Below are 14,866 nucleotides of genomic sequence, written 5' to 3'. Positions count from 1 at the left end.
AGCTATAAATAGAGAAAGTGAATAAGAAAGAGTGTGTAAAAGTGTGTGAGTGAGGGGGTGGGGTGGGGGGGGTTGAGAGGATAAAGGAAACCTGCAGAGAATGGTTAGTGATGAATAATGAATATTTTTTTTAACTGCACTTCAGCGAGTGCAGATCTCTTTTTGGAATTTAAATATCATCTGCGAAGCAGTTTGAATGTAGTCCATTTCAAGGACAGCTATTGCTGAATATTTAAATAGAAACATAGAACGTCGATGACTACTGTGTCATGACCTTTGACTGTCCGCCTACTGCAGAAGTTTTTTTTTTTTTTTATATTTCAGAACTGCGGCTCCAATTTTGATGTATTTTTAATTAAGACAGTACAATGCCACTCGTGACTGGCAGATCTTACGAAGCTTGCTGAAACAATATTAAATGCTTAAAACATTTACATTTTTTCTTGAAACTCTGCTGACAGAGGAAAAAAGTTCTCTGACCACATCCTCCAACTCCAAGGATGTCAAAGGTCGGGGTTCAAACAGAACAGAATGCCTGGAGCTGATAGGGGGTGCTTTCCATTCAGCTCATTACATTTCCTCCCTTCCTCTGTTTCTGGAACCGTGACCTGGAAATTGATTATGGTCTGCCATCATCAAGGATGGTCCAATGCTTAAATGTGTCTCTGAGAAGATAAAGAATGAGGAACCACGTGTGTATCCTATGTGGACGTTTTTTACTGGACAGCAACACCATTTCAATCAGAATCTGCTCTGATTGGTCAGCTGATCTGATCGGACAGTAAAGGAGCGGGATACTGGACTGCTGAAGAACAGCAATATTGTAATATTATTGCATGATTGCAATGGGCACTGCTCAAGACCTTCTATGACTGTTGTGGCATAAGTTATCTTATATGGAGTGGTCTGCTGGGGGAGCAGCATCGCAGGTGTGAACAGGAAGAGACTGGACAAGCTCATCAAGAAGGCCAGCTCTGTCCTGGGTTGCCCCCTCGACCCAATGGAGATGGTGGGAGAGGGGATGATGATGATGATGGCAAAGCCATCATCCATGAGACAGAACCACTCCCACCCCATGAAGGACACACTGACAGCACTGGAGAGCTCCTTCAGCGACAGACTCCTCCACCCTAAGTGTGTGAAGGAGTGATATCGCAGGTCCTTCCTTCCGGCAGCTGTCAGATTTTTCAACCAGCACTTCTCCCACTGGCCCACACTGCACCAAAAGTGACAATAACAGCACTATAATGTACACCTACTGTGCAATATATTTATTCATCTCTTCACCTCACCCCACAATGTGCAATACTTTGTATTAGCTCCCACTTGTACACTACACTATATACTTGTATTACTATATTACTATTTTTTAAACTTCCTCTACCGTAAATGTAGATATTCTTTTATATCTCCCTGTGTCTGCTGTGACACTGTAAATGTCCCTGTCGTGGGACTAATAAAGGAATATCTTATCAATACTATTGATTGAACAATCTACCAATACAAGCAAATAACATTAGCAGTGGCAGCTATGTTATTCATGCTTATCCAGGAAATAAAAATGATTAGATGTGTTTTTAATCTGACTCATTAATGAATCAGCCAAAGTCTTGTCTCATCTTTTTCCTCTTCTTCTTTTCTGCCAAGTGTATCTTGGCTTATTCAGGAAAAATTAACAGCTGCACAATTAACGTTATTAGTCCTGTGATATCCAGCCTGAACCTGAATATGACGAACTCATTCCGCCTGTATTCTTTCACAGACCAATTACAGATTTTTTCTTTCTGTAATAAACAAACGTCATTTGGTGTTGCACTGATGGAGTAGTAGATCTATAATTGCTATTGGAGTTGTTTAAAACATCCTTTCATTTCTGCACATAATGGAAATGCTGAGATGCTGTGCTTAAGTAGTAGCCATCTTGTGAAAATGACGCTGGAGTAAGTGAGTATGTCCTGCAAATACAATTCCCCTGGCTGTGCGTCCCTTCCTAGCGTCTCCCCAAGATCTAGCACTTGCTCACTTTCCCATTGGGAGGAGTCAAAACACGAGGAAGAAAGGCAAGTGAAAGAGGCAAGGAGCCACGTCAGCCTAATGGAAGCACCCAGGGATTGAGTATGTTTCTCAAGGACTGTAAAGTCTTCAGTAGCTTGAAACCAGACCCTTGAATAAAACAGCAGCCTCCGTAGTCATTACACTGCCTATAGCTCATTAGAAACACTTCATTTGGGGTATTTAGCAATCGTGTGAAGGGACACAAATTTTTCACCCAACTAAAACTTTACAAGAGTATTGAAAAGTAATCAAAAACTTGGCTTCATTCAGTGAGAGAAAATACTTTCAGACTTTATAAATAAAGCTTTTTTTCCCCACTCAAACGATGAACGCAGGACCAATTCATCACCAAGACAATTAAATAGAGCAGCAGGTTTTCTGTATCTTGCGGGATCTCCGAGGTACCATGATTCAAAGGATACAACCAGTAAAGAGTCTGATGAACTACTTAATGCAGAGCCTCATCTTTGCTGAGTCAAATTAGTTGACTTTCTCCCTCTCTCTCCGTCTGTGCAGCGCTGCAAGGGGATTCAGTCCACAACACAATATTCATGAAGCCATGAACTGGAGGAGCCATCGGCCCACACAAGCTCCCTCAGTCACAACACACACATACAGACACACACCTACACATGCACAAACACACAATATATACCAAGCACTCATTATCCACCCACATGCCTACATCCTCCACTGAGGAGGACTATTGGGTATGTTTCTGACACAAAACAAAATCAATGTTGATGCTGAGAGCAGTTGGTGGTATAAAACAGCTGAGTGAAACAAAGGCTAAGCTAATAAAATATCATCCAATAAAACTGGCTACTTTGGGCATGATACATGGCACCAGCCTTTTTGGCAGAAATCCAACCACCATTTAAGGGTCCTATTTTCTTATAAAAATCTGGCTGATGGTAAAACAGTGAAAGGTGAGAGTAATGGACTTCCACCAGCCACAGTGGCCAGTGGGCAATAACATTTGTTTTCTGCTCTGATAGGTGAGCAGTAAACATGATCAAAGTGCACGAAGAGGAACTGCAGTCTTCCATTAATTGTGGTATTTCCTGAGGCAACCTGCAACTGGTTAAAAACCACCATGTGGCTTTCGATCCCCTTTCATGATGTTCTTAACCCAGGATTTACTTTTGAGTCCATGGTGTTCTGGTTAAAGTGTGGTGTGGTAAATGAGACTGAAAACTGAACAACAGAAGACTCTGTTGGTCCCAAATTATGGCTGCAGAACAACAGTATTGAAGAGAAAACCCAGTGAGAGGACTGCAAATCATTCATCAGCAGCCTTCAAAGGGTACATGGCTCCCTCTGTTGGTCAGATGAGGGTTTGTGTGTCTTGTCTGTCTTGGCCCAGACTTAAAACAATTTAGCCCACTCTCAGAATTTCCTGTTATTCTGAAACTACTGTCCAATGCTAACCACAGTGCAACACACCAGATAATGACTAGTGTAAATCATTAACAAAACATTAGGTTGCTGTTAACTTTTGAGACTAAAGAATGACCTCTGACAGACATATGGTTGCTTAAAATAAAGCACCAATGATTTATCATCTATCTGAGCAGCTAACATTTTACAATGTCTAAAATGGCGCCGAATTAGTTACTACTTGAAAATGATCCATACTCCTTTCCCTGACTTCATATTATAATTCATCAATATGGTGTGGTCCTCCATAGGTGCTACATTTCTCTCCACTCCAGCATGACTGCAGAACAACAGTAAATTGACTTTTAGTTGACAAGACTGTATTAAGGTTGAGCAAAGGCCTAATGCTCAGTATATCCACCTTTTCTAAATAAAGTTTGTTAGTGAGGTATTGCATGACTATAATCTGCATAGCAAATTAATATTAATCTATGTGATACATAATATGCTTTGTTGCATTGTTTTATTACGTTAAAAAAAGATTTATTCAGATATCTCAGTCTCACGTGCCATTGGTGGACACCTGACCATTACCTATATTTGTTTGTTGAACATCCAATTCTAAAACCAGGGGCATTAATATGGAGCTGGACACTACATTGCATTTACAACAGCCACCAATCTTCTTGGAAGACTTTCCACAAGATTTTGGCCTGTGTGGTAATTTAGACCATTTGTGTGGTCAGGCACTGATGTCAGGAGAAGGCCTAGCTCACAGAAGGCATTCTACTTCCTCCCATAGGTGTTCAAAAGGGTTGAAGTCGGGGCTCTGCGCAGGCCAATCGAGTTCCTCCACACTCACGTTTCCCAACCGAGATCCTGAGGGCCCCCTGCTCTGCATGTTTTAGACGTTTTTTTTCCAAATTTGTCCCCAATGAGGAGATAGCTTTCAGTGTGCTCTGCATTTTTGGCACAGCCGCTCCAAGCGCTTCTATTTGAAAATCTCTGAACTTTTCAGTTAAGATAACTTTTGTGGTGTCGGCACCAGGGCCTTTTCTTGTCGTTTCTCACAGATCGTGTCACACACCCACATTGGCTGTCAGATTGAACGTTGACAAGACATTACCATTATTAAGCTCATCCATACAAAGTCTGGTTGGTGGTCATAGTGAAAAAGCAATGTCAAACAAATGGCTACAAAAGTTCAAAAAAAGCAAAGGGACAATGTTAGTCTATCATTCAACAGCATGCAGCAGTGATCAGAGTGGTGATGTGCTGTCACAGAAACAAAGCACTTTTCTGCCAGGAAAAAAAACCCCAAAAAAACAAACTATAACAATGCAGGGTAGTGTGCGCCCAGAACCAGGGTCGTGAAACATTGCTCCACACCAAATTTGTTTTAACCATCAGACCAGATAGTGAAGCTGGATTTATCACTCCAAAGAACACATTTCCGCTTGGCATTGCACATGGTGATGTGATGCTTGCGTGAAGCCGTTTAGCCATGGAAACCCATTTCATGAAGCTCCTGGCGCACAGTTAATGCGCTGATGTTATTTCTAGAGACCATTTGGATAGATGAAAGGTGCTATTTACATAGAACGCACTTTAGCACTCGTCCGCACTCTGAGTTTGTGTGGTCTACCACATTGTTGCTGAGCTGTTGTTGCTCCTACTTCATAAGTAATGGCATTTGACCGAGGCAGAAACGTAATGAACTTACTTTTGGCAAATGTGGCATCTTATGACAGTGCCATGTTAAAAGTTACTGTACCCTTTGCGACCCACTCTAAATTCTAAATGTTTGTCAATGGAGATTCCATGGACATGTGCTTTACTGTATACACCTGTTAGCCATGAACTTAATAATTAGTAGGGGTGTCCACTGACACTGCAAAATAAGATGCTGCTTAACACTAATCCCATTTGTCTTTAGTAACTCTTACTGAGAATGAGAAGGTAACAACCAAAAAGCTGCTTCTGCCATACAAGTGACCAGAAGAACCAGCAAGTAAAAATATTTCAGAGACTCTGTGATTACTGAATGAATAAAACAGCATGTTTATCATTTTCATGGCATTAATTATTGTCACAAGATTGTGACACCAGTTATGTGTTATGACTGAGAGGACAAGATAATTATTCAAACAGAAGCATAAAATGACACAAAAGAAAGTTTTGACATGACACTCACTGCTGTTGTTCTTATAGGAGGGTCCAGGTACTGCAGCAGATGGAGGGGATGATGAAACAGAGGCACTTGGGGCTGATTTCTGTGGAGATGATGTGCTACCTGCAAGTTGTACAAACATCATAAGGGACCTACGGGAGCTGTTGATTGCTTTTTCTATCTTCATTGCATGTTAATCTTAAAGGAACCATACCATCTGTATTGTATTGAATGGGATTTCCAATCATCCCTCCAGCTACCTCAGCCGATTGCAATATCTCCATGTCCAATACAATCACCACACGCCTGGAACACAAGGCAACAATAACGTTAAATGGGGAGGGGGGAGGAAGCAAGCTCGCGGTTGTATACCTCCGCCCAACAATCAAGTTGTAGCTTACATCAATATCTGTCACCAATTAAGTATCACACCAAAAATGAAATATGATCACAATCTCTCCTCGTCCTGTTCCTGAGTTATGGCGTTGAAGAGTGAAAAGACACACGTTTGTCACACTGAAGCTGACCTGTGGCCTTTTAGACATATGTCATAACTTTATTAATCCTAAGATATTTCTGTGAAATGTTGTCATAATTAGAGAATTCTTGAGTCATGGCCAAAACCATTTTTTGTGAGGTCACTGTAACCTAAAAGAAATTCCCTCAAGGCATTCCTGAGATATTGCGTTCACGAGAATGGGACGGACAAACAAACAACCCAAAAACATAATGCCTCCAACCACGACTTTCGCCACTACAGAGGCATAAAAACACACACCTGCCATCTGACAATGTGCTGACGGTGGTCTTTTTCACCTTGCACACACAGTTAGGTTCCAGGAGGTCCTCTTGTGGTAGGTGGTTTAACTGTGTGGCCAGCAGGAAGGCTACATACACAAAAACATACATACTCAAATGTATTTACGTACACCTTAGAAAACATGATTCAACAGATTTATCTATCACTGGTACTTGACGTACAAATTTTCCTGCACTACTTTAGTATTTTATAATGTATGATATTACTCCTGCATGATACTCACCAGCCAAATAGTGCTGACCATCACTCATCTTGAGGCGGAACCTGGGTGGACCAGAGATGTTACCGACCTTGCGGATGTTCTGTTAAACACAGAGGAAAAGAGGATTTAGAAGCAAAACAACAGAGGTTGTTTTCACATTCATTGAAAATCTTTACATTTTACACAAGTGGGATGTGAAAACTTCCAGTCCACATATACTGAGAATGGGCAGATGTAGGAGACAACACATATCAACATATTTACATATTTGTGGATTCTGTAATTTTTTTAATGGAGGGACAACAATGTGGACAGCCCATCACAAACAAACAGAACATTTTATTCTGTGCAGATTATTGTTGTATGCTTTATAGCAAGTCTGGAGAGGATATCTTAAAAATAGACTCCATGGAAACTCCATAACGATATTTTATCCATAACTACTTACTCAATCGAAATGTACAACATCCCATCAGCATCATATATGCAGTTACCTAATCTGTGACAGAGGAGCTGGACTCCTTCAATTTACTCACCAGCAGCTGCAGCACGGGATCGTTCACCTCCGAGCCTTCATACAGGGCCTAGACAATAACACACATGGACTTGTTAGTATCCACTGCCTGGCCCCATCCTGTCCCATCACATTACCCTGCTGCTAATGCAAAGTTACAGTTAACATTAACTGGAGATTACTGAAGTGATTTTCTAACGCCCCTAGCAGGAAAGTATCTCAGAGTAAACAGAACTAGGTCTATGTCAGGCAGTCATGTTGTTGACATCAATTGTCTAGACCCAACAATGTTACGAAGTGGCCACACCACATAACTGATGAAGCAAGTCTACGGTTATTTCACCACATTAACACACAAACTTAGAATCAAACCTTTGTTAAAAGAGAAGAAGTCTAAAACAATCTCAGATATAAATGGTGCTGCAGGTACAGCTGTGACATGTAAATCGTGTGTATATAACATTAGCTTAGTGCTAATAGACGCAGCTAGCAGCACCTGTACGCAATACCAGCCTCAAGACAAAAAGGCAAGACAAGACAAAACAAAAAACGTAGTTCGGTTACAATAACATTTATGCTCACTTCGACTGCCCCTTCTGTGAGTTGTAAACTCATGTCTTTTGGGTGAAGTGGCACCTAAAGGCAGCAGACTCCAGCCTCTGGCGTCGCCAAGTTAAAGGTACTCGAGTTACCGCGAGAGTTGCGAGACAAACGATACTTTCACGAGTGCAAAATGTACGTCATGGCAACGTCACTTAGAGTACACCGGATGTGACACAATTATGCCCTTCAAAATAAATCAATTAATATTCCTCGAGATTTACATTTGATTGTTATTTACATTGTATTATGTGTATAAATTTATTTATGTGATATTTTATGCCGTCTATGGTAAAGACACCATATTCATAACGTGAAATATGAAACTAAAGCTAAATGGGATGTGAACAATTGTGGATTTGTTACACTCATCCACAGACATTTGAGAAAAGAAAGTGTTAAGATGCTTTAAGCTTAATGACAGTGCACTATAGAGATAAATCCCACTGGGGTTTCCTTTGACAGAGATGTGTTTACATGTTTTTTTTTTTTTTTTGGAGGTTGCATCGGAAACTGCGTTGTAATCCATTTGCTCTTGACAGTCGTCTCCTCACTGCTGAAGTGAAACAGACTGAAAACAGACCCTGAAGCCGTCCTCGGGTGCCCATGTGGTCCAGCTGTAGTTCATGATGGATCTTCCGTGTGTCCAGTGGCAAGAGCACGTCGCACAGAAATGGTCCGGACTCGACCCCGAGTTAAAGGATCATTTTACATCCCAGCTTGAAATAGATGATGTTTTTAAATCGGCGCTAACTCTGGCAACGTGAGTAGCTAGCTTACGTCTGTAGTTGCATGCTTGTGGCTCTCCAGCATCTGTGATCAGTCATATTTATTATCTATACAAAGGTCCATGTAAAACCCGCACGTGGGGACATTGCATTGCTTTTGATCGGACCACTTGTCTCACCTCTGCATGCTGTATTCAATGCAGTACACAATAATCCCCAACTTTTCTGCTGCTGGGGAACATGCTGAACACAGAGGCACTGATTTAGTTGTTGATCATAGCGAAGGTTTCTCTGTTGTTTCTAATAGTCTCTGTCTATTTCACAGCCAAGATGATGTGGACTTCCTGCAGTCGACTTCTGCAGGATTCTCTGTTCAGAAGGACACAGAGCAAGCAGCCACATGCAGGGAGAGGGGCAACTCTAGCTTCAAGACCAGAGACTACACTACAGCTGCTCTGCACTACTCCCAGGTGAATGAATCAACCAGGAAGTATACAATTCAATGACACTATAATGAAACACTGGGTTATGTTAAATCTACCATTTCAATCAAAATGCCAGCAAACTTTTGATTAATGTATGATTTGTATCTGACCTTTTTATTTATTTATATTTTACCTCTTAAGTATATTCTTATGTATTATATTCTTATATTTTTTAGTTGATTGGATCTGTAGAAGGTGGCTGAACATGATAAGTAATGTAGTGATAGTAAAAAATAATACAGTTGTATAAATTGTAAAAATATATTATTGGACTTCGAACCAGTTTACTAAAGATAATATCTTTAGTAAACTGGTTTGAAGTCCAATTTGACTGTAAATATAAATTGTTTGTATTTTGAGAGCAGTGGTGTAAAACTGCATTCAGGATTATATAGCAGTACGCCTTAAACATGGCATTTTACTCAGCCCCAATTAGTATGCATCAGCATCCAGCTTCTCTGTCTCCTGTCATGACAGGGCGTATGCTGTGCTCCCCAAAGTTCGGAGCAGCTGTCTCTGTGCTATGCCAACCGCTCCGCTGCGCTCTACCATCTGCAGCACTACCGGGTGAGTTGGCGCCGTTTTCAACAATTAAATAATGAGGTAGTGTCATATTTGTCGTATCATTAAAAACCTGTTTAAAACAGTTCTGACGCTTATTTGTTGACTGGAAACACGCCTGTAGGTGTTTAACAGATTGTGTCTTTTTGAACAACACTTGACTGCAGGTGTCTGGCAAGGAAAAGTGATCAGCTTTTTTTAATTATCTGTAGACAGTGTCCACACATGCTAACATGCTGTTTAAACTTAAGTCTACACAAATACTAGGAGATTTGCAAGAAAACATAATAAGTGACTTTATGATAATGTCTCAGGATTCAAAGGAAATATATAATCCCTGTTATATACTGGGGGACAGACATTTAGCTCTGACTCCTATCTGTCTGCAGACATGTGGTCAGGAGGCAGCCATCATCCAAAGGACATATTTACCTCTGTCATTTAGCCCATTTTCACTTCAGGAGCTTTTTCCTTGAGAGATACTATAATCATTGAGGGATCCATTTTCTTCTGGTATTCGGGGTTCATCTTGTATGATGTCTTATTTGAAGTGTATTGGCCTAATGATTGGCTAATTAACTCCACCTCATTTGACTATTCAATTTCTTTGACTCTAACAAGGCATATCAGACACATTCCCGGGTTCTTTAATGGCTGTTATTGCTGCTTGTCTAGAGATAAATGACCCTACAGATGAATTTTAATGTGCAGTCAAAATCAGTTAAGTGATCATTTTATGTCCAGTGATGAAGCTCCTGTCACCACTTATGCCAAAATAGCCACACCTCTCTTACTGTCCCATAGAAATTACTTAAATATTCCTCTCTCAGTCTTCTCAGGTCAGCATCTCCTGGTTCAGGTTTAGATCCGTACACATCACGAGACTTTTAGCCCAACATTTTAATGCTAAAATACTGACTTAGATAAGTTTTAAAATGTCTGTGACCTTCATATTTTGCTCAAAGTCTTGAGTTTTGTTGTGGTTTCTTTTTTTTCCCCTCTCAGGAATCCCTTGATGACATCGACAAAGCTCTGGAGAACGACTATCCTTCTCATCTTTTGCACAAACTAGAGGGCCGTCGCACACAGTGCTTAAACCACCTCTCTGTGGAGCTAAAGGCTAAAGAGGAAAATCCTGCCTCAAAGAATCACAAAGGTCTAGACAGAGTAAAAAGGTCATCTTTTGGACCTCTCTCTTTTGGGGTTTGTCCTCAAGCGGCTGTTAGCTTCAGCCCAGAGAAAGGTCGACACCTGGTGGCTGCAGAGGGAATAGCAGCTGGAGAGGTGATTCTTAATGACGAGCCATACTGCTGTGTCCTTATACCAGGGATAGGTGAGGTGACGGGGAAGGGAGGAAGGCAGGACGGAGGGAGAGGAGTGTTGTTTGGAACGGAGCACCGGCGCTGTCACAGATGTTTGACTGAAACACTGTGTCCCGTGCCGTGTGAGGGGTGTAGTTACAGCCGATACTGTTCAGCATCCTGCCAGCGAGACGCTTGGGATGAACATCACCGCTGGGAGTGTCCACTGGGAGCAGATCTGATGGTGATGGGTGTGATGTCACACCTCGCGCTTAGGGTCGCACTCAAGGCGGGGTTAAAAGACATCCAAAAGGCCAGGGATCCAATCAGAGACAAGCACACAAAGTCCAAGCTCAGTGATCTAAACAGAGAGTCCAGTGATTCCCATCCATGTCATGCTTCACACTACAGCAACTCGTACCTGAATGTCTTTCACCTCCTGCACCACCTGAACCGCCACAGCCCTGAGCTGCGTTTCCTGTGTGCGGTTACCATAGCAACACTCTACCAAAAGCTCAGCCGGGCAGGGCCTCCATCTGCATCTTCGGACCTCTGCAGACCCTCAGCGGCAAACAGCCAGTCGCCAGATGAGGAGGAAGGTACCGCAGATGGGAATGGGGAGCAGTGGCTGCTGGGAAGTGCAGCTCTGAGGCACATCCTGCAGCTGAGGTGTAATGCCCAGGCAATCCTCATGCTGCAAGATACAGGTCAGAGAATTACACAAAATGGCAATCTCAAGTTCCAAGAGCACAATTTGACATATTCAGATTGTTTGTTGTGTGTAACTAAGAGTGCAAAAGTCAAAGGTATTCACTTTAATATACAAAATCACAAACACTGACAGTTGAGAAATTAGAACCAACTAATTTTTGCTCAAATATTTAACTATTTATCCAAATTGGTATAGATGAATAGTTATTAACAAGTTGATTAAGCTCTACTGTCCTTGTATTCATGGTTATATTGTTGTACAATCCATGATAGAAACATTATTGCTTTGTCAGTAAGTGCGTGACTGTTCCTGAGTCACCCAATGGACTTAACTTTCCAGCTCTTGCCTCTCACAGGAGCAGCAAACTCGCCGGTGCAGTCCAGCAAGGAAATGCGCATCGCTACTGCAATCTTCCCAACTCTTAGCCTTCTGAATCACTCTTGCTGTCCCAACACCAGCCTGGTGTTCAGCACTGGAACCAGTGGTTCAGATCTGTCTGCAGACTGCAGTGAGAGTGTAGCAGAGTACAGAACAGCTGGCGGAGTCACTGCTACTGTCAGAGCAGCTAAAGTTATCAATCCTGGACAAGAGATCCTGCACTGCTATGGTAAGAAAATGTGTCATTTTTTTCATCTTGTGAGTTATAACTTGTGCTATCATCAAACTCTGCCCTCCCTCCCCCAGGTCCTCATAGCAGTAGGATGGCAACCCAAGAACGCCAGCGTCTCCTGCAGGAACAGTACTACTTCCTGTGTCAGTGTGAGGCCTGCACTCAGCAGAAGGAGGAGCAGGAGGATCGTACCAAGGGCACACAGCAGGGGTCGGGTTGGGGAGGCAGTCCACATGAGTCTGGACTCCTGTGTGGCAAGTGCAAAGAATCTCTCAAAGTAGGTGTTCGTTAGTGTTTTTGTTACAGTTATACGTGATTAATTGTAGTTTTTTATGATTCCTCTTTCCTCTTTTGAGATTTACCTTACGACTGTTGACTTTTGAGACACTTGATATGATTTTCAGAAGAGCAGTGGGGACAGAGGAATAGGACTGATGTGTTCATCCTGTGGTCATAGTATGTCTTCATCTGAAGTGAGCCACAAGCTGCAGGAGATCAGGGCCGACCTGGAGATTGCTGTGAACCTCATGGAGAGAGAGAGACCAGGTGGCTGTGATACAGTGTGCAGTGATGTATCATTGACATTTGTTCAGAAGGTCTTTGTTACATCACCATGTTATTCTTGTGCCCCCCCCCCTAGATGAGGCTCTGCGACAGTTGAGAAGGACCCAGAGTCAGTCTGGACTGATCCTGGCAGAGACACACCCTCTACAGGGGGAGCTGGCAGATGCCATGGCCAGAGCATATGCCACAATGGGTGAGAACAATAGCAATATAGGAAAATTTGCGTATCTGGTTAATAAATTCCACTAACAAACCCACCCAAAGGTTTTTTACGTGTCCATTAATGGAAAAAGTGCATCTCTCTCCTTGCGGTGTTTCAAAAACCATTGCAGACGTTTAAAAAAACACGAGAAAACTTAGTGGGTTCACCACCATTATCACGCCAGTACATTACTACACATTAATTGTGTATATATATATATCACTAAATTTCAAGGGCGAAAGCAGAATTTATATCACCATGACCACATGGCTCATACAAACACAAACAAGACATCTGATGAATGTCATTCAGGCTTATTTAAAATCATACTGTAAACACAACTATATATATATTTATGTATAAATAAAGATGAGAAGTATTGTTACCATGGGTTTACTGTGACTGTATTTTCATTCATTTGAAAGTGTCCAAAATTGATACTAAAATAATTTTATCATTTTAACGACTTCAGAATAGAAAAACTATGCCATTTCTTCCTTAATTATTAATTAAAGATTAAGGATGAAATGATTCACTTTTAAACCAATGTACCATTGATAGAAGTGGTTTCTCAGTAACATAAACATAAACTGTAATCAAAATGTACAAACAGTATGGAGAAACAGCGTTAACTTTATGTGCCATTTAATAGACATAAGAAAAACCATTATTGACATTATCAACACTGCAGCAGTGGAGGAACTTATTTAAAGGTCAGAAATAACCATCCTGACACTTTCGTTATGTGGCAGTCGTAATAACGTAGTAACAGCCACTGAACAAGAACAGTGGTGACACATCTAGGTGTGATCATTAGCTTAAGTGCTTTATAGTAACATGTTTAATTTCAGATATGCAGCTAAAGCCAAGAAACGAAGCACAGAATTCTCAGACACCCAGGGGTGTCAGATAAATCAGTCTGACCTTTAGCTCTACTTAGTCATGATTTAGCAGTCCTCTTATCGCTCTCCGTTTCTCTTCTGCTGTTCCTGTAGGTGACTGGAATAAGGCAGCCTCCCATCTGGAGCGAAGTGCCGTCGCTATTAGCTCCCAGTACGGAGAAGACAGTATTGAACTGGGCCGACAGCTCTTTAAATTAGCTCAGCTGCACTTCAATGGGTGAGTAAGTTGTTTAAACAGTGAGGTAAATTCTCAGGGCATGCAACTAATACTAACTGTACTACTGATTTCTATTATCTTATGATTTATTGGTAGAAATAACACCTCAGTGTCTTTCCTCTCTTTCCTCTCCTAGTGGTGCCAGAGGCGCGGCCCTCTCTGTCATACCCAAGGTCAGACATCTCCTCAGCCTTCACTGTGGCCCTCACTGTCATGATCTACAGGAGCTGCAAGCTATGGAGGACTGTCTACGAGGGTAGTCTTACACATACACAACAGAAAAAAAAATTATGTATAGCTACTATTTTGAACGCTGAAAACTGATTAAAATCTGTGATCTTTTTTAATTGTGGGCCTTGTGTGCTTTTAATATATTACTGTTTCTGAGCACCTCTGTGAGAACAGGCGCTTTTATATTGATATACAGTACGTGCATATACTGTTTTAGTAGCAGCACGCGTGTCTTCACAGCTACCAAATGGCCACAGGTATACATGCAGTTGATTGTGGCTCTCTGACCTCTTGGTGTCAGAATGTATCCATCAATAATTTCAATTTCATGCTTCAGTGGAAGTCTTGCACTGTGAGGCAACTTATCCACAAGGTACTCACAGGTTACATGTCCTTTTCTAAATCAAACTGAACAAATGTGTGTTGTTTTTCACGACTGCTGTCAAGAAAGGTTTGACTGTAGCAATTTAATCAGTCTATAACATCTGCAAATACCCTCATCTACTACATAGACGTATAGGTAGCCTTCTGACCTTTAGGTGGCAGCACTTTTCCACTGACAAATTCAATTTCATGCTTGGATGGCTGGAAAGCAGGATGTAATGCTTACTC

The 14,866-nt window shown here is 41.6% G+C and overlaps 3 protein-coding genes across 3 annotated transcripts in view; 1 reads left to right on the top strand and 2 right to left on the bottom strand.

Annotated features, from left to right (window-relative positions):
- smg6 (SMG6 nonsense mediated mRNA decay factor) overlaps window positions 1-2,907 on the bottom strand; it is a 208,532-nt gene extending 205,625 nt beyond the window's left edge. Inside the window, exon 1 of the mRNA XM_070844280.1 lies at window positions 2,903-2,907. The gene's annotated coding sequence lies outside the window, so the exon portion shown is untranslated. The remainder of the gene's footprint in view (window positions 1-2,902) is intronic.
- LOC139213553 (replication protein A 70 kDa DNA-binding subunit-like) overlaps window positions 1-7,829 on the bottom strand; it is a 38,304-nt gene extending 30,475 nt beyond the window's left edge. The window contains exons 1-6 of the mRNA XM_070844283.1: window positions 7,724-7,829; window positions 7,164-7,211; window positions 6,649-6,727; window positions 6,384-6,492; window positions 5,820-5,911; window positions 5,630-5,728 (exon numbers count right to left, since the gene is read on the bottom strand). Of these exons, the coding sequence (XP_070700384.1) occupies window positions 5,630-5,728; window positions 5,820-5,911; window positions 6,384-6,492; window positions 6,649-6,727; window positions 7,164-7,211; window positions 7,724-7,756 (460 nt within the window). The 5' untranslated portion in view covers window positions 7,757-7,829. The remainder of the gene's footprint in view (window positions 1-5,629; window positions 5,729-5,819; window positions 5,912-6,383; window positions 6,493-6,648; window positions 6,728-7,163; window positions 7,212-7,723) is intronic.
- Window positions 7,830-8,331: 502 nt separating this feature from the next.
- On the top strand, window positions 8,332-14,370 carry smyd4 (SET and MYND domain containing 4). The gene is made up of 10 exons (XM_070843644.1): window positions 8,332-8,504; window positions 8,795-8,939; window positions 9,432-9,521; window positions 10,521-11,523; window positions 11,884-12,135; window positions 12,213-12,415; window positions 12,543-12,684; window positions 12,779-12,895; window positions 13,900-14,023; window positions 14,160-14,370. The coding sequence occupies exons 1-10, from the start codon at window positions 8,368-8,370 to the stop codon at window positions 14,281-14,283; spliced, it is 2,337 nt and encodes a 778-aa protein (XP_070699745.1). The 5' UTR covers window positions 8,332-8,367; the 3' UTR covers window positions 14,284-14,370.
- Window positions 14,371-14,866: the final 496 nt, after the last annotated feature.

This window comes from Pempheris klunzingeri, chromosome 14 (genome assembly GCF_042242105.1).
Source record: "Pempheris klunzingeri isolate RE-2024b chromosome 14, fPemKlu1.hap1, whole genome shotgun sequence".
In the NCBI taxonomy this organism is placed as follows: domain Eukaryota; kingdom Metazoa; phylum Chordata; class Actinopteri; order Acropomatiformes; family Pempheridae; genus Pempheris; species Pempheris klunzingeri.
This window is presented reverse-complemented; position numbering and strand designations above follow the sequence as displayed.